Below are 18,484 nucleotides of genomic sequence, written 5' to 3' on the forward strand. Positions count from 1 at the left end.
TTTGTTAATTTAGTCGTTGATTTATCGATTGATCGGACACACACATATTGATGCAGTATAAAATGAGAATGACATTATGTGTCAGCAGCTGGGTGACAAAATAAATACATGAGGACACAATGAGGCAGTATCACATGTTTCTAGTCACTGGGAAGGAAGTTAAAATGTGAACATTTCTTGACCACACTGAGACAACTATCTGCATCGTGAAACTCGGTTCTCACACACAGATTTCAGAAAAGGAAGCTGACAGCTTGTTTGCAACTCAGTGCTTCTCAGTTAATAAATCAAAATAAAAGTACCTAGTAAATGGTTAAGGGACCGTTTTGGCAGACTGCCAATGTGGGCATTAGAATTTTCCCCCTGTTATTCAATCTTTACCCAGTCCAGAGAATTCACACACACATGCACAAACTGACAAGTCACCCCCAATATGAAATGTCTTTGTACTATGATCAGTCATCACTCCTCCACTCGCTAAATCCCTGACAAGGAACTGAAAAGTTGAATATACGGATGTGATGATTGAGAAAGTCTGGAAATTTCCTGCTGGTAAAATGTGACAATAGCCCTGTAGATAAAGATGACATAAGTCTGGCATGTAGCTTCTGAAAACAAAAGGTTTTGTGTAAGTTTAATCAATGAATGTCTTTGAATTCCCCACCACACCTGGACTGTACACTCTACGTCACAGGGTTTTTCCTTAAATTTTGTTTTCCTTGAAGTGTAAAATCACATGTAACATAATTGTAAGATAACGATTACGATGTAAAATGCAGACAAAGGTAGTTGAGTTTCAAGAAGGTGCTCTGTGCAGTATATAACCTCTGCCAGTGAGACTGTGGCAGTATCCAGAGTTCACACTCGTAGACAGAGGAGGAGAAGATTGAACAGGTACGAGACAATATAATGCGTCTAGCCATAGTTGTAGTCAAGAACAGGTGTAGTTGCTTTACAGATGAAGATTTTACATGAAAAAATACAAACTGAGAGTTTAAACTACCAATAGTATGAACTATTTATAAAGTAATTAGATGTAACACTGCCTGGACCAGGTACAACTCTGTGTTAATGCAGTCATTTTTAAAGATTTAAAACTCTAAAAGGAAATAATTTCTTTTTCTTTCTTCAACTGGACAGTTTTTTCACTGTTTTTGCCAAATTTACCTTTTAAAAAGGCTTTAAGTCACTTTTGCATCACTGCAGGTAGAGTGTTTATATTTCACTCACAGGATCATGGAGGTTAAAGGACAGTTTTCAGTCTTTGCCTTGTTCACTATGATGAGTGCAATGCTCTTTTCCTGACTGGTTTTAGTCAACAGATCTTACATACTAACAAAGAGACTCCTAACATGGATAATAGGTGTGTTGAGGTGTAGTCACCAGGGTTATATTGGTCTTCCAGGGCAGGAAAAATAAGGTGGTGCTCAGTACTTTAAACATGGTTAGATGTTTTTCCCATCAGGCCAGGTGGGCAGGGCAGGCTTTCTGTCTGCATAAACAACTAAAACACAACTTGTCTCGAAAACTAGATGGAAAACACAATCTTAGACAGAAAATATTTAAACTCGGCTTTCTCTCTCACCACCACAAACTCTTTCTAAGTCTCTTTCTAAATTTTGGAAGCAGAAGACCTGAGGCGTCAGCAGCGAAAGAGTCTTAAGAGCAATGACTACCTCCATGACAAAACTGCAGGAGCTCTACAACCAGCAGGGCTTTCTCTCAGCGCTGCCTGTATTGAATGAGACTGAGCTGAGGGAGGCCAAGCATGCCTTTTCTGAGCTGGAAAAAGAGTTTGGTAAGTACCACTGCAAGATGGAGGATGAGGAGGGAAGGGATGAAAATGACATTTGTTAGTCAGGAAAGAGAGACAGAATGCTTAAGTGAAAATAAAAACTAATGAGAACAATCAGGAATGTTCTTTCTTGTTCATCTAATTTCTCGTTCCACATAAAGCTAAATGAAAAAAGACAATCCCTGATGGTGCTCTATTTGTCAGTGGGTGGGTATATTATGTGTTTGTATGTTTCCAGGTGAAGAATACACTCAGTACAGCCTCCACAATGTTCACCTTCAGTATCCATGGGTGAGGAGCCTGACCAAACACCCTCACATCTTAAAAGTGGTCAAAGCTGTCCTGGGCCCTGATATCATCCTGCTGGACTCCCGCTTCATCTGCAAATACCCAACAGTTAAATCTGACATACAGGAGAATGAAGAGGGACAAACCAAAACTGATAGGAATGTTGCAGAGAATGCACTTCCATATGTGGCCTGGCATCAGGATATGAGGTGGATTTACATGCTAAAAAAGATAAACACTGAACAATTTTGTTTGGCTTTGATGTATTTTTTTTTCTAACTGTTTTGTTCACAGGTATTGGGGTATTGCTGGTGGACCTGTTCTCTCTGTGTGGCTTGCTTTAGATGACTCACTGAAAGAGAACGGAGCCCTTCAAGTCATCCCAGGTACATCAGCTACTCATTTATGCTTTTCATGCAAGTTTATGCCTTTAGCCAATGGCTATAAAAAAAACTTTTTTAACTTTTGTTCGTCTTTATGTCCTGTAGGCAGCCACTGCGCCGGCATGTTGCCCCATCATCTAGCCACTCGTCCTGGAAACATGCTGTCAGTCAATCAGGAGATCCCAGAGGAGCTAGTGCAGACTGACGAAGCTGTGTTTTGCCCTCTGTTAGCTGGGCAGATGTCTGTGAGTTTATTTATATATTACAGAGTGGGTTTAATGGTAATACAAGTTGAACTAATTAGGATTCGTGATTTGTTTTTTACCAGATTCATGATGGACTCCTGGTCCATGCCAGTGATGCCAACACATCCCAGATGAGGCGTTGTGGGTTTGTGATCCGTTATGTTCCCACCTGTGCATATCCCACACAGGTGAGACAAACATTAATATAGATTTATTCCTTTCTAATAATTTCACAGTATCAGACTTTTGCAGAGTATTGATCATGTTTATTTCTGTTGCCGTCAGGATCCTGATCGTCCCAGGAAGTTTGATGCAACAATGTTGGTCTGTGGAAAAGATCACTTCAATCATTTCACCAACAAAACCACAGGAATACTTCCTTGATTCTTCCTACTTACAAGAACAGCTACTTGTACACAGGAAGCTCACATGTCTATTCTATGTTTATGAATAATATATTTTACCAAAAATAAGGACAGGTTTCAATGACATTGTTTGTACCATATTTAGTGTGAACCTGTTTAAACTGCTTTAAGACACTAGTCAATCCATAAAGCTTATTATTGTACCTAGTTTGCAAAATATTAAGGATGTATGTACAGCTTTAATAAAGGTAAATCAATATTGAAATTTGAATCAAAAGTGGGGTATATTCTTTGTAATTAGGATTTGGATATACCAATACAAAATCTCCAAATGCAACACTCCAGTCACAAATCTGTAAAATATCTACCTAACTTATTAATGTGTAATTAAGTCAATTAAGTGACCCAAGACTTTCCTTAATATTAATGAGGATATGTTATGCACAAAAGTTATCAAAATGTTGCATAGTATACTGTGTAATATTTAAAGAATTTCCTATTCTGAAGCAACGCTAATGTATTATTATTCTCATAAATATAGCCGCGAGCGACAATGATCGGGATCCAAGCCAGTTGCGAAAAACGCAACATTTGACATTTTCAGAGGAGAAGAACAGACACAGATGACTTAAGAGATTAAAGTGATGAAAGAATTACAGCATCGCCTTGAGATCAGAGAGTGTCATTATATGTACCTGACTACTGGGTGAAATTTTCAACCCACCTGCGACATTTTGTGTTTCCAAGATTTAAAGTTTAAGCTGCACAAACACTTTTAAGCAGAGAAATATAAGAAGAAAGTGTCACAGGACTGCTATGATCAGAACACCCCCATCGTCAGCAAGTCTGACAAGGTCAACTGGGAATTTGAACCCTAGAGCTACAGATCTCCAGAGCAGGTGACTTACAGACTGAGCTACTGGTGAGAGGGCTTCTTCCCTCACCTTCTCACAAGTTGAGGTGGCGATGTCACATGTGCCAGAGCCGGATAGTTTTGTCAGTTTAAACTTAAAACGTCAAGATGTAGGTGCAGTAATTCAGAAAAAAAAACACCCATCATTCTGACGGTTTTGGGAGTTGTTGTCAATTATTCGGGTTGCATTGTATCCAACAGAGCAGCTGAGTGAAAAAGAAAATGTTTTGCATACTGTACAAGTTATGGCAGGATACTGAATATCACTGTAGACTCACCATTTTACCGATCTAAAAACCCTTTGAAACCCTTAATATCAGCCATCTAGAGAATGTCTGTCGATTTTGGTAGCATTTGAAGAAAGACTTGTGAACACACCCAAAACCAGCAGAATGATCTGTGATTTTTTTCAGAATTTTCTCACCATCTTGAGCATTTTAAGTTTAAACTGACAAAACTATTCACTTCTGGTAGATGTGATGTCACTATACCTCATCTTTTGAGAAGGTATGTGCAAACAGCCTCTCATCAGTGGCTCAGTCAGTAAGTCACCTATTCTGTTGACCTGAAGTTTCAGGGTTCAAATTCTCAGGCAACTGAGTCAGACTTGCTGACTATGGCGGTGTTCAGATCGTAGTGAGTTTAAGTTCTCTATTTCATTTGGATCCCGTGACACTTTCTTCTTATTTTTCTCAGCTTAAAAGTGTTTGTGCACCTTTAAATCTTGGAAACACAAAATGTTGCAAGTGGATTGAACATGTCTACAGTAGTCAGGTACAATATGACTCTCTGATCTCAAGGCGATGCTGTAAAAATCTAATTTGCGTTTCCCCATTATCTCAAAGTCCAAATTCTTTCATCACTTTAATCTCTCAAGTCGTCTGCATCTGTTCTTCTCTGAAAATGTCAAATGTTGCGTTTTTCACAACTTGCTTTGAACCCGATCATTGCCGTTTCCGGCTATATTTATATAATTTATTTCACACCCTGTGTATTAAACCTCTCTTCCACATTAGGTACAAACATAAAATATGGTATTTGGGAATAGTCTCCCACAGAATGTGGTGGATGGAGAAACATAACAAAACAATAATTTCTAAAGTACTTTTATTGAAAATCTCAAAACACATTGAAAATATACCATCAGATGAATGCTCAGAGATAAGACACACCGTGCTTATATAGAAAATCACAGACAATTAGTTTTTAAAGTAAATAAATACAAACATCCAGTATGTAAATAAAGACATTTTAAGCCAGTTTCAGTGTCTCTTTAACCATGACTCCTATTCCATCAAAAACTTTATGAAAGGGAGCATTGCACATGAATGCACAGGTGGTGATCAGCTTATTTTTGACATCAACATGTGCTTTCTCCACATCCGTGTTGACATGTTTGCAGCCCATCTCCTTCACGGCACCTGCTGTCTGAGCATACGGCCACCTAAAGACAAAAGGAGAGGGGGAGTTAGAACTGTAGATGGAGTTTTTTTTGTACGTCCATAAACATGTGATGATAAGAACATATTTCACGCACTTTTCACACTCTTTGTCCTGTCCCACAGTGAGCTCACAGCCGGGCAGGAGTTTGGCAGCGAGGATGGGGGAGATGCAGCACATGCCCAGCGGCTTTCCAGCTTTATGGAAATCCTTGATGAGCTTCTCTAGTTGTGGCTGGATGGTGCAGTCCTTATTCTTCACTGCCCAGTCACTCAGGTTCTTAGCCACACCAAAGCCCCCTGAATGAGAGCACACAGGATTTGTTTAGCACATCACAACAGTGGAGGTGAAAAAACTGAAAGAAATGTAAATTTTTTAACTCTATGGCTTTGACTCATGGACGGGTGAGCCCAACCTGGGATGATGGCAGCATCAAATGCGGAAACATCTAGCTTGGCCAGATCAGTCACGTCACCCCTGGCAATGCGGGCGCTTTCCTGCAGGATGTTTCTTTTCTCATCTGTAGGTTTCCCCTCACAGTGATTCACAACATGCATCTGATCTGCATTCGGGGCAAACATCTGAACCTGAAATGAAACGCCAGCATGTAGACTTTCTATATGGGGTCAGCCTCTGTAGCAAAGGACTGTGGGATGTTTCTGTGTTATCATTAAAGCCAGCTGTGTCTCAGTAGGTCAGGTATATTACAGGTTTTAAGAAATGTAGACATGAGAGCTGCAAAGCCCCTCTAAATGGCACTGGAACCAGACATTTAACATCAAATAACAGATAAATACACTCTAATATGTGTACATCTCTTCTTTTCCTGTCCTTACTTTTGCTTCAGCCCGGCTCAGATGGACAAGGACAGCGGAGGCCTCGTGGACCTCTGTGCCATCATAGACTCCGCAGCCTGAGAGAATAACTGCAACACGCTTCGTCATGGTTCCTATGAAACACACACATAAGCACATCTATTTATCTAGACTCTAAATACAAGTAGATTATCTAGACTGCATAACTTGTCTTTAATTTGACATCATAAAGTGCTGATCCATCCTATTTGTTGAAGTGAGTTCTACTTAAGGGTACTTTATTCCGCACAGGAAACTGTTAAGGGCAAATAATTGAGTGGGGCTGGTAGAGAGACATGTTCCCACTAGCAACTACTGAACTGTCCCTATAGCAATAATTTTTATCCAGAAATAAAAAATAAAACTGTCAGCCTCTGTATTTGGTACACAAACGGTCAAATTCTCTACTACACAATACGTTTTTGAAGTTTTGAAAGACTATGCTTCACAGTGGTTTGGTCTGCTTGGTGGTATCCTACCTTTTTCAGACTCTTATAGGCTACTTTAATTCTAAAATGCGACTAGCGACGGATCGAGGGAGTTATTCAGATCATCGGGAAGGAAGTGAGAAATACACAAAAGTCTATAATATTAATAATGTAGCCTATTACCCTGCTTCCTGCTCTGAGTAATCCCAGTCAGCAGCTCTCGGTGAGAGTTACTGTGGTTACTGGGACGCTCTGAAACGTCTGGACAACACAGGCGGTAGATAAGCAGCAGACGTTGAGGTAATAATATCGGTTAGTGCACGCGCTGCACAACACTGAAATATAAAAATGTCCATTTTATCTTGAGCATTTTACGCCGTTGCGTCTTTGCATTAATCTTATCAACATGTGTTTGCTAGGCTATCAGAAGAAAACGTAGGTTATGAAAGCAGAGGTTAAGCCAGTGTAGATAGGTCTTACCTAGTAGTGGGTGTCTTGGCTTTGCACGGTGTGCGGAGCTGTTCAGCAGAGGTGTGGTGATGGCTGAAAGCGAAGCGGACTCTTTATAATCCTGCTACCTGACTCCCGGTCTCCTCCCACAAGCTGCTGTCCAAAACGCTGACATCATGCACCTTAAAAGGTAACCAGTAACGCCGTTGCGATAAAATGCTGAATCATCGCTCTCAGTAGTGTAGGTTTTCAGTAACAATAAAAGTGACGTATTGAGGAAGCATTTAAATGACACGATTCGTTTGTTTCACTGGATGCATTTAAATGCTCTATTATTTGAACATTTTGATAAAGATCTGTGAATTAGCCTACTTTATGACAATAATAATAATAATAATGATCCTTATTTGTAGAGCACTTTTCAAAAACAAGTTACAAAGTGCTTTAACAAGTGTAAAGAATAATACAAAAAATAATATAAGAGCATGAAAACATTGAAAAGACTAAAATACAGATTAATATAAAATTAGTAAAATACAATAAAATAAAAGGGATAAAATAAAGTCAAATAAGATCAGGAAAGGCTCTCCTATAAAAGTATGTTTTAAGAAGGGACTTTAATTAATTAAAATGAAAAAATTACCTGTGCTTTAGGTAGGTAGGTATCATATAAATGTCAATCTGTGTGCATGTGATAGAGCACAGTTGGAAGAAAAAGATTCCTCAAGAAACATAATAGCCTACATAAGATACGCACAGATCTGTATTGCTTAAATTCTACTGGCTCAAAATGATAAATGAAATTATGCTTAATACAGGAACAATCAGTCTTGATATACAGAATAATTAATATATAGATTAGATTGATATATCGATTATAATTAGGCTAGCCTACTGTACATGTGTATATTTATCGCAATCAGCCTAAACTGTTTTTTTTTGTCTCAATATTACTCTTGAATTAGCCTGTCTGTTTCCTCTTCAGATACGGACCTGAGGATTATCCTGAGGTGGAGATTTCCTGGCAGGTTTCTCATGCGTGATGACATCACACGCAGCCATATAAAGTGTAGCCTCACGTCCTCCGAAATCCACTCCTGCAATGGCTCAGCTGCATTCACTACATGTGTCAGTCGGCATACTGGGCATCTCTGGCGGTAAGCTTTTATTTCCATACGTCATCTACGATTTTTTGTTGCATTTGCATTCTAGGCTAGACATTATATATATATATATATATATATATATATATATATATATATATATATACACACACATACACACATAAACCTATACTTTCTTCTGTTATAAGAATATCATATCAATATAAAAAGTTATAAAGACATATTACTGTAATTTTGTAATTAAAATATAAAACTAATATGCTACTTGTTACTGACCACTAATATAAAAACAATTCTGTTCGTATTAATCATCAAATGTCATATGTGTAATATTCTGCAACTAAAGTATTAGTTTGGTATCAGATTTTAAAAAGCATGTTGTTAAAGATTTACGGTAAGGTATTTAAGGTAAAACCTAAAAAAAAAGAATCTACTGCTAATGTCAGAAAAACAACTCTATTCTTTAAACACATCATACTGCTGCAGGTAGTATCATCAAATTTATAAATAAGAGGTAATAATGTGAGGAAACATCTCAGCTCTGTTGTTAGAGGTGGGAATACATACCATCATCTTTTTCATCAAAATGTTTTGCTCTAGATGGGGTTTGTAATGGGGTTTTGTTCTGACATATAGGTTCTCTCCTGCTGTTGGTGAACAACTATTCAAGCTCACCTGAAAATGACTTCATCCCCCATACTGCACTGGGTATTCTGCTCCTCATCATTGCAGCCCTCTTAGCTTATGCAGGTTGGTTTTTATAAAACTTATCGTACGTTTTATTTATTTCATTCACTTGTTGCAGGGGCTGGTTTGTATTAGTGTGTAAAAAAATCATAATCCTCTCTCTGGTCCCTCTCCTTTGTTTACTCTTTGTCTCTCAGGAATCCGTCATAGTCTCTCCCACGCCCAGCTGTTCTCCTCTCTGTGTCTGACTGTCTCTGCCTTGTGGTGTGGTTCAGGCCTGGTGTACATCCTGGTGGGGCAGAGGGTGTTGCAGGCCACAGAGCTGAGATCCTCTCTGGTCCCGGGCCTGGCAGCATTTACCTTAGCCCTGCTCGTCATAGGCAGCATAGCAGTCATAGCAAAGAAAACTGTTCTATTTCTCATAGCTCTTGGCATTAGCTTAGCATGTGCCCATCAGATTGCCGGTTTGTCTGCTGCAGGTTTTGGTCAGTCTGCTACAGCTGCTAACTACCTTCTTGTCTGCTTGGGGGGTGTTTACTTTGGTTTTGGACGCCTGCTGTCCATTATCACTCATGGTAAAGTGGAACTTCCAGGAACTGGTCTGAAGAGGAAAGCAGAGCTGAAAACAGAGCAGGACCAGCGCTGTAGTGATGCAGTGTCAGTAGGTCTGGTGATGAACTTGCTGTCCGCCTCTGTGTTAGCCTGTCCTCTGTTAGGTGTGGTCCCCCAGCTCTCCGTTGGTCACGTCCCCTGGCTGTGGACAGCTGGAGTCTTCCAGCTTGGCATGTGTGTCCTCCTCTACCGAGCCATGGACACACTAGCTGCCACTTTCTATGGCTTCACTGCTCTGCTGAAATTTGCAGAGGGCTACAGCGCTCTCCTATCATTCTACTCAATTCAGCCTTTCTCCCCTGTTCCTTTCCCTGTAGTCTTCTCTGTGCTTTTTTCCATCCTGGCTCTGTTCAGTTGTCAGAAGAGCTTGCTGGAGGGGCTCTACCAGTTATTCTATGCAGCTTATCTTATTGCAATTGCAGCCCAACCCAAAGGCTTCTTCCAAGGGGGCACGCAGGGTGTGCAGGGAGCTATATTTGTTATTACTGCAGGCATGCTTTTAATTACCACATTCAATATAGTCTCTACCACAATGATTCCCACAGGGCGGGGCTATTTCAAGGCTTTAGTAACCAGGATGCATGGTCTTACTCTCAGAGCCCATGATAAAATGCTACATGCTCCTCACCTGGGCTATTCCAAGTATGCAGATGCAGAATTGTTAGGCCACGCCTGCAGTGTGCTGGCTGCTTTTGCCGTTACAGCCACAGTTGGTGATAGAAATCCTCTGTCTGTGCTGATTCTGCCCTGGGTGGTGGTAGCTGGAGGGGCACTCCAGCTGCTCTGCGGTTCAGTATCTTTTGCTCGAGGTAAAACCTTTGAGAGCACAGTTTTTATTCTCTACGGCATAATGTGGACAGTGTGGGGGCTGACGCGATACGGCGGCCTGTACGGTGAAAGCAGAAACTTTAATATGGCTGTAGGGATCATTAGCTTCATGCTCTTTAACGGTTTAGTGACAGCTGCAGCACTGTTTCTAAATGTCGCCTGGTTTGCTTACGCCTTCACCTTCCAGCTCATACTTATTAGCTTCCTGCTGGATGCAGTAGGTGCACTGCCATATGGTTATGACATAGGAATCACCATCATCTTTGGTCTCATCAGTTTTTATTGTTTCCTGGCGCACATTTTCAACAGTACCTTCGAGTCTCCCCAGATCCCCTTAGGAAATCCTTTAGTCAAGTTGAGTGGGGTCGGGGGAGGCTCAGATATCTGTCCACATGTACCAGCCCGCAAGGCCACATCTGTCCAGCAGATTGCAGGTGAGAATATGTTAAAGAAATCAATGTGGATTTTTTTAATACAGTTGTTTGAATACTTGATGTGAGTTTCATGTTTTTTCTTCTTCCAACTGCAGAAATTATGAAAAATGGTGGCATATGTGGGATGCCTACTGACACTGTCTATGTGCTGGTGGCAGCGTGCAACAGGCCCGATGCAGTTGTCAAGGCTTACAAGTGAGTTTCCATTTTCATGATTGTGCCCCTATATGCATTCAATTGCTAATTCAATCTTATTACTCTCTAATATCTGTGTTGTTGAATTCAGGGTGAAGAAGCAGGCGCAGGACCGACCCATGTCCCTATGGATCTCGTCCATCAAGCAGCTGCAGCCGGTGCGACACCTGCTGAGCCCTCTGCTTCTGGACTTCATGGAGGCTGCGTGGCCCTCATCCATTAGCATGGTTATAGCCAGAGGTAGGTGTGTGTTTGTAGATATATATTTGTGTGTGTGTCTGTGGGGTTGCCTGATGTTGCATTTGGGGGGCTTTATGAGCATCATATTGGGGTTTATTTGTCTCACAAAGGTCCGTGGATGGACACCTTTGGTTTAGAAGATGCTGCCAAACACATAGGGACTCCACAAAGCATTGCTATCCGAAACCCAGACTGTTCTGTGGCCACACACCTCATTAATCTGGTAAGGGCTGGGGAAAATAATCACGGCATGTCTTAAAGTGAGTGAAAAAAGTCACTGTGTCTATATATGGTAATTCAACAACCTTTTTCTTGCAGGTGGGGCCCATCGCTGTAACCTCAGCCAACCCTACAGGCGAGGCAGACACAACTCACCACAACCAAGTTTATGCTAAGCTGGGCGACAAGGTGAGGACAATATTTCAGTGTTATTAAACACAAGAGGCACTGCTGTTCTTATTTTGTGCAGTAAACTACATGTGCATTTTGCTTGGTTAGGTGGATGGAGTGTTATGTGATGGAGCCTCCCCAGAGAACATTGCATCTACTGTGGTTGACTGCACTAAGATTGAAACAGGGCATATTGGTTTCTTCAGAGTGGGTCTCATTCCTAAATCTGAGGTAATGTAAATATCCGTTCTTCTTCTATTTATTCTGAATAAACAGTTTCAGTTTAATGCCCGCTCACATTAATGTCCGCTGTTTTTTTCTGTGTGCTTTGAAGGTTCTTAAGATCTTTGAGGAGGTTCAACGGCAGCACAGACAGGGGCAGATGAATCCTGCTTTTGAATATGATCTTAATCAGCCACATATACAATTTGATAATGGTTCAGGAGAAGACAACTCAGCAGAGTCAGGAAGAGGAATTGACAACTCAACACCATTCACAGTTTCACCTGAACAACGTCCAGTACTAAGAAATGGGTCATTGAATCAATGAACTGCTTGAAAATGCTGCCAAATGTAACATAAAATTCAGATGTACACATATAGGTATTATTAAACATATGTATTGACATTTAATTGTTGCCATACTTTTGTTTTACAAGGCCTCATGCCCATTTTATTGTGTTTATAGTGACCAAACTGATTGTTGACTGTTTTTATCATTTGTTTTTCTTAAAATCACAGATGCATAAAAAGTCTAATGCACAGTTGTAATATACCTTGCTGAATAATTAAAATGTTATGTATTGTACTGTATGTAATATATTATTTTTATTTATATTGATATATCGTTAAATATGTTTTTCTGGAAATTGTAGTATGATAAATACACAAATGCACTGTATATACTTTTCATGATAAAATGTGCATTAAATTATTTCAGAAAGCAGCTGCTATTATTTATAACATTTACAGATCACTGCCCACTATGAAAGGTACCTAATTATACTGTAACTGCACATTATGGGCAATATTATTTAAAAACTCCATTGAAAGGAGTAGATGCGAAGGGCAATATAGCCACATCAAGTATAACACAACTTAATCAAATTTATTTTGTGATGAGGGATTAAATCCACAGTCCTCTTTCAGTGAGAAATGTATTGAAAAGTATATTTAAATAAATGGAATGATTTTATTGGCACTGCACAACAGAACAAAATTGGATAGCCATTCTTTAATGGTGCAAAGAGCATATCTCAGATAAAAATAGGTATAAAGATAAAATAAGGCTAGAAAAACGTAAATATCCATAAATAAGCAGTAGAAAATTGCAGTATCGGAACAAACATAATAAAACAACAAAATAGAAAGTACAATTTAAAAGGCAGTTATATAACTTATGTGGTTTGTGTTGCACATGTATAAAATTACAACATATATTTTTGTAATCACCGTACTCACTATCAATTATGGATAAAGGATTTGAGAGCAGCATACTGTTCATAATTCACATTAAACTTGGATATTGTATATAGTATATCACAGTGTCCAAAGATTTCAAAGCTGAGCAGAATTAAGTGCCCTTACAACTGAAGGATAAAAACTGTTTTTCAGTCTGTTTGTTTGTGCCCAAAGATGCCCAAGTTAATGTTACTGACAGCATGCAAAAGCCTCACCATTAAAGGCCCGGTTCCATATCTCTGATATCTACCAGATCTACCAGCTCATCTTAATGCTTAATGATTATTTCATACTTTATAAAAAGTATTATTCCAATGAAAAATTATATATATATATATATATACACATATATACACATATATACATATATACATACACACACACACACACACACACACATATATACATATATACACCCCATCAGGGGCGTTTCCAGGCTCTTGAAACATTGGGGGCTTAGCCCAGCCCAGAAATCTTTCATGTTTTTACCCCCCACCCCCCATTGCCGTCCACCCAAAGTAGTTTATAAAGCAACAGTAAATGATATTTATGTAGCCTACATTTACTATGATTTTTATAATTACTACTGATAATAACCCCCTGAAAAATTTGTGTTTTAAACACTTAATTTCCTGCATTCTGGTGAATTTCTTTGAACCAATTTATTGAGGAAATGTCTGAGGTGACAATTCAAAATTAAAAAAATTTAGTGTAATGCAGTAAAGCTGTCAGGCATTCTGTATTGCGGTCAGTACAGTTATTTCTCCTGTAGATCAACCTTTCTCATACAATTTAATCCCAGCTGAGTCTACATACATCCAGGACTGCCTGAAGTAGCCTAAAGTTGTTCTTAATGTGCATATGGCACCTTTTCACCTCAATGATAAATTAGCTAAATTAATTTTAATAAAGTAAAAAATATTTATTAATGAAATATTAGGGGGTCTGGGGGTCCTCCCCTTAAGATTTTGAGCATTAAACACTTAATTTCCTGAATTCTGGAGACATTTTCTGCACGAATTTATGGTGGAAATGTCTTTAGTTTTATAAAGGGAAGGACAAAATATAGGTGGCAGGTGATAATTCAGAATATAAAAATATAATAGAATGTAATGCAGTAATCAGTAGCTTAGTCTTGTTTTTAGTTTATAAACACAACACAAGAAACAGCTCGAGCAGTGGGGGAGGGAGTGGGGGCTAGTAAGAGATGTGATTAGGCCAGCCCAATGTCAGTATTGGCTAATGCTTTATGGAACGACCGTTGCCCATTTTGTATATAAATAAATTATTTGACTTGTAGCCTATTCGATAAGACGAGCGCACTGCTCTTCTTCAGAGAAAGAAAACCGAAACTGAAAACACATGTGATCAGAGAGAAATATCACCACGATTCCACAGAAATGTTCACTTTTAAAGTGCAGCTCACAGCCGCTTTAGAGGGACTGTAGCATCCAGGAGACAGTGAAACGGTAGTGTCCTACAGCGAGGGGACTAGACACTACATTGACTAGACACTTACCGATAACATTTATATTTAAATGTAGGCTACTGATTAAAATTTTGCTAGAGACAATTCAGAAGTTGCGGACAAGCCCTGAAGCTGTGAGCATATTTCTCTCTCTCTCTCTCTCTCTCTCACACACACACACAGGCAGGCTGAGTAAAGGTGGGGGTCACGTTACGCGATCTTCAAACAAAATGTAGCAATATTATTGCGAGTATCCTCCGCTCTTATCCGCTGCATATTCACATGGAAAATATATTTGTTGCTGTTGTTGAGTTACATTCAGGGCTACAGTCAAAACATCCGGGGCTAAAGCCCCGGGAAAATGACCTGGAGACGCCGTAGGATACCATACAAAGCATGAAAAAATGAGATTGAAAGAAGTCTCAGTTAGGCTCAGCTTTTTTAACAGCCTGGGTAAACACCTTAAGTCGTTTTTGGACGTCTCACCGGTCAAGTTCGCAACAATACCTATGCAATGTCCGGTTAGACCTTCAAAATAAAACTAGTGAATGACGTTTTGAAATAGAACGTTGTTAATGTTACTTATTTACTAAAAAAAACTCAGTATTGATATTAGTTCTTAGGAAAGTATCAAAAAACAGGCAAGTATGTACTAATTTTCTTATACTTTCCAAATGATCTTATGAACCATTAACAATTCATATATAAAAGGTTTGTCATTAAAACAGTACTTCATTTATAAATACTGAACCGATCGTGTATAAAGTATGAAAATAGAATTATTAAGCACATTATAGATGAACTTATAAATAAATAATTCATCATGTATAACTATATTTATAAATGATTCACAAATGTGTATTAACATAAGAAGAATAGTTTATAAATGATGAATTAAAAATGTACTAATGCCTCACAACTCCTTCATAGTGTGTAGATAAAGAATAAAACATTTATAACTGCGTTTATGAATGACTTACTAATGTGCATGTGTGTACAATGCTTTATAAATGATGAATTTCGTATTTACTAATACTTAACTAATGCTTCATAATGTGTATTTATTATAAAGTGCCATCTTTTTCTTAAAATACTTACTGACTCTTAATGCTTCCCTGTCTCTCCCTAGTTTACTTCCCTGTATTTATTGAGGAAACTCAATAGAAATGATTAATCCTTTAGTATGCACGTTTTTGTCTGATTAATATTTAATCTATTACTAGACTTAGAAACTAAGAATCATACAGGACAGTGCATTTCCTTTCCTTAGCTTTGGGAGTCGTTGAATAAACAGGCTTTCTTAGGTGATGACTACAGTGTGTCATCTGGACATTGTTAACTACAGTGACTTGTGGAGTAGGCGGAGAGGACATTCTCAGACACAATAACTTCTCTCAACAGATATTTTGTCAGATGGTGTTTGGGTATTTATGTGGATGTGCCTCAGTGCTTGTAATGTATGTGTAAATATCTGTGTATATGTTGATGGTCTGACCAGTTCTTACATTTTAGGACTGTGTTAGACTGTTTAAATCTTTATTTGGAGCCAATTAAAAGAAGAAATAGTTAATATGTCACCAATTTTATCCTGGTTTGTTGTAAAATGTTTTTAAAACTCTTTGCAACTTGAATGTGGAAGTCTATTCCATTAATAAGTTACTCAGTAATCAGTAGGTAAGGTAGTAGGTAGTTTTATCACAAAACTATAATTATTCTTTAAACAGGGAAAATCCCAAGGATATGTTTATATAACTGTTAGGTAACACAGTGTATGATCTGTTGAGAAAACACAAGAAAACACAAAGTAACTAGAAGGGCACTCAGAGAACAAAGACATCCCCCAAGGCAAATAGGCCAGTCGTCTACAATGTACAAATCTGCAAATGCAACTCTGCCCTGTTAACACTTGATTTGACTAATTATAAGAGAGGAGAAACCAATGAGTTTCAAAAGCAAAGAATATATGATTTTAATACAATTTTTTTTAATAAAAGGCAGCGGTATAGAGTCTTCAGTCTTTTAAAAGAACTGAGAGTTTTGGCAGACCTGCAGTTTTCTAGGTCTTTGTTCCAGATAAGTGGTGCATAAAAAACTAAACGCTGCTTCTCCATGTTTAGTTTTCACTCTGGGGTCAGAAAGGAAATCTGTCCCAGACAACCTGAGAGGTCTAGATTGTTCATAACGTAGCAGAAGCTCAGAAATGTATTTTGGTCCTAAACCATTCAGTGCTTCATATAGACCAACAGCAGTAAATTCTTTGACAGACAGAAAACCAGTGTAAAGACCTCAGAACTGGAGTGATGTGATCTACTTTTTTTGTCTTAGAGAGGACTCAAATAGCAATGTTCTGAATCAGCTGCAGCTGTCTGATAGATTTTTTAGGGAGACTTGTATTGATACTGTTACAGTAGTCGAGTAGACTGAAGATAAATGAATGGACAAGTTTTTCCAGGTCCTGCTGAGACATAAGTCCTTTAATCCTTATGTGATAGTGGGCAGACTTTGTAATTGTCTTAATGTGGCTGCTGAAATTCAGGTCTGAGTCCATGACTACACCAAGATTTCAGGCTTGGTTTGTGGTTTTTAACATTGCCGATTGAACTTTTAATCGTTCTTTCTTGACTATAATAACAATGACTTCAGTTTTATCTTTGCTTAATTGAAGAAAATTTTGGCACATTCAATCGTTTATTCATTCAATGCAGTTACTCTGTTTGTATGGGATCATAGTCCCCTAGTGATATGGTTATGTAAATCTTTGTGTCATCTGCATAATTATGGTAAAATATTTTGTTGTTTTTCATAATCTGAGCCATTGGAAGCATCAAGATGTTAAACAGAAGAGGCCCCAGAATGGAACCTTGGGGAACTCCATAAGTCATTTTCATCAGCTCAGATTTGTAATTACCTATAGACACAAAGTAGTTGCTGTCCTTTAAGTAGGATTCAAACCAGTTTAGTACTGTGCCAGAAAGTCCGTCTAGTAATATTTTGTGGTAAGATCCAATAATACTGTAATGAATAAATGTGGGGAGAGTATCCATCTAGTCATCTGGAAGGATTCTTGCAGAGATGACTGATTACTCTCGCCTGTGTTAGGGGGTGGGGAGGATCTGACGGGGATGCATCATCTTGTCACAAGATCGCTGACCAAACTCTTATCCAGTTTTAATCCACTCTTTTATAACCTTTTTATTTAACTTAAGTTTTTAACTCAAGTTTTACGTGGGTTAAGGATTTTAGTCATCCGACATGGATTTTAAGATAGATGACCATAAAAACGCGATCAACACTACTGATCGCAACAAAGCTCCGGTGACTATGCTAGGCGAGATAACTCTGCCCCATGAGGACTGCACACTCCTTAAGAAAGCGAACAAGACGATTGCTGACCTTATGGAAGACATCCGACGACTTTCAGAGGAACTCAAAGAGAAAGATTCCCTGCTGACTGGCTTTATGGATGTGGCTTCAGTACAAGCCAAACAGATTGTTTCTCTTAGCGCAACCGCCAACATCCAGGACACCTTGTTTTGGGACCCCTCGCTTCCGAGGCTTTCATCCTGCTCGACTCCGAAGCATCCGTCAACCTGGGCTGAAGTGGTGGTCCGTGGCTGCAAGAGGCTCGGATGGGGCTGCCTCTCCTCCACACATCGGCCTCTCCAACCGCTATGCAGCCTTGTCTAACGACACTCCGGTCCATCCAGCGGATGCACCTGCGCCTTCGAGTCTCCCTGATACGGATCTCTTTCGGCGCACAGTGCCTGCCGACACTGTTGCATCTCCTCCACCGGCTACATCTCCTGCACTGGGCCACCGGTCGGCCGCTGGGCCTGATCGGCGGCCGTCATCCCGGTCAAAAACCTCCGCTTCCCGACGTAGGA

At 39.2% G+C, this 18,484-nt stretch overlaps 3 protein-coding genes across 3 annotated transcripts; 2 read left to right on the forward strand and 1 right to left on the reverse strand.

Annotated features, from left to right (window-relative positions):
• The first annotated feature begins 818 nt into the window (after window positions 1–818).
• Window positions 819–3,347, forward strand: zgc:174917 (uncharacterized protein LOC565650 homolog). Its single transcript, XM_038698720.1, has 7 exons — window positions 819–894; window positions 1,630–1,798; window positions 2,034–2,292; window positions 2,378–2,469; window positions 2,572–2,711; window positions 2,795–2,899; window positions 2,997–3,347. Exons 2-7 carry the CDS (start codon window positions 1,669–1,671, stop codon window positions 3,093–3,095), a joined length of 825 nt encoding a protein of 274 aa, XP_038554648.1. The 5' UTR covers window positions 819–894; window positions 1,630–1,668; the 3' UTR covers window positions 3,096–3,347.
• Window positions 3,348–5,079: 1,732 nt separating this feature from the next.
• Window positions 5,080–7,344, reverse strand: si:ch211-153b23.5 (uncharacterized protein LOC321177 homolog). Its single transcript, XM_038700330.1, has 5 exons — window positions 7,192–7,344; window positions 6,266–6,378; window positions 5,845–6,016; window positions 5,527–5,728; window positions 5,080–5,433 (listed from the first exon to the last, which is right to left on the reverse strand). The coding sequence occupies exons 2-5, from the start codon at window positions 6,371–6,373 to the stop codon at window positions 5,241–5,243; spliced, it is 675 nt and encodes a 224-aa protein (XP_038556258.1). The 5' UTR covers window positions 6,374–6,378; window positions 7,192–7,344; the 3' UTR covers window positions 5,080–5,240.
• Window positions 7,345–8,186: 842 nt separating this feature from the next.
• On the forward strand, window positions 8,187–12,617 carry si:ch211-153b23.4 (uncharacterized protein LOC335392 homolog). Its single transcript, XM_038700375.1, has 9 exons — window positions 8,187–8,318; window positions 8,922–9,035; window positions 9,170–10,846; window positions 10,942–11,041; window positions 11,133–11,281; window positions 11,392–11,504; window positions 11,600–11,689; window positions 11,780–11,902; window positions 12,006–12,617. The coding sequence occupies exons 1-9, from the start codon at window positions 8,264–8,266 to the stop codon at window positions 12,219–12,221; spliced, it is 2,637 nt and encodes an 878-aa protein (XP_038556303.1). The 5' UTR covers window positions 8,187–8,263; the 3' UTR covers window positions 12,222–12,617.
• The last annotated feature ends 5,867 nt before the right edge of the window (window positions 12,618–18,484 follow it).

This window comes from Micropterus salmoides, unplaced genomic scaffold (genome assembly GCF_014851395.1).
Source record: "Micropterus salmoides isolate LMB-PRFRI ecotype aquatic unplaced genomic scaffold, ASM1485139v1 Ms_hic_scaffold_5, whole genome shotgun sequence".
Taxonomy (NCBI): domain Eukaryota; kingdom Metazoa; phylum Chordata; class Actinopteri; order Centrarchiformes; family Centrarchidae; genus Micropterus; species Micropterus salmoides.

Bases quoted from the DNA above. Each gene is read 5' to 3' on its own strand.
- zgc:174917 (XM_038698720.1), top strand. From the start codon at position 1,669: ATGACTACCTCCATGACAAAACTGCAGGAGCTCTACAACCAGCAGGGC. The intron at 2,470-2,571 runs GTACATCAGCTA...TATGTCCTGTAG, and splicing joins AGCCCTTCAAGTCATCCCAG to GCAGCCACTGCGCCGGCATG. The intron at 2,900-2,996 runs GTGAGACAAACA...TGTTGCCGTCAG, and splicing joins CCTGTGCATATCCCACACAG to GATCCTGATCGTCCCAGGAA.
- si:ch211-153b23.5 (XM_038700330.1), bottom strand. From the start codon at position 6,373: ATGACGAAGCGTGTTGCAGTTATTCTCTCAGGCTGCGGAGTCTATGAT. The intron at 6,017-6,265 runs GTAAGGACAGGA...GTTTCATTTCAG, and splicing joins TGAGCCGGGCTGAAGCAAAA to GTTCAGATGTTTGCCCCGAA. The intron at 5,729-5,844 runs GTTGGGCTCACC...GCTCTCATTCAG, and splicing joins TGATGCTGCCATCATCCCAG to GGGGCTTTGGTGTGGCTAAG.
- si:ch211-153b23.4 (XM_038700375.1), top strand. From the start codon at position 8,264: ATGGCTCAGCTGCATTCACTACATGTGTCAGTCGGCATACTGGGCATC. The intron at 8,319-8,921 runs GTAAGCTTTTAT...TCTGACATATAG, and splicing joins CATACTGGGCATCTCTGGCG to GTTCTCTCCTGCTGTTGGTG. The intron at 11,690-11,779 runs GTGAGGACAATA...TTGCTTGGTTAG, and splicing joins ATGCTAAGCTGGGCGACAAG to GTGGATGGAGTGTTATGTGA.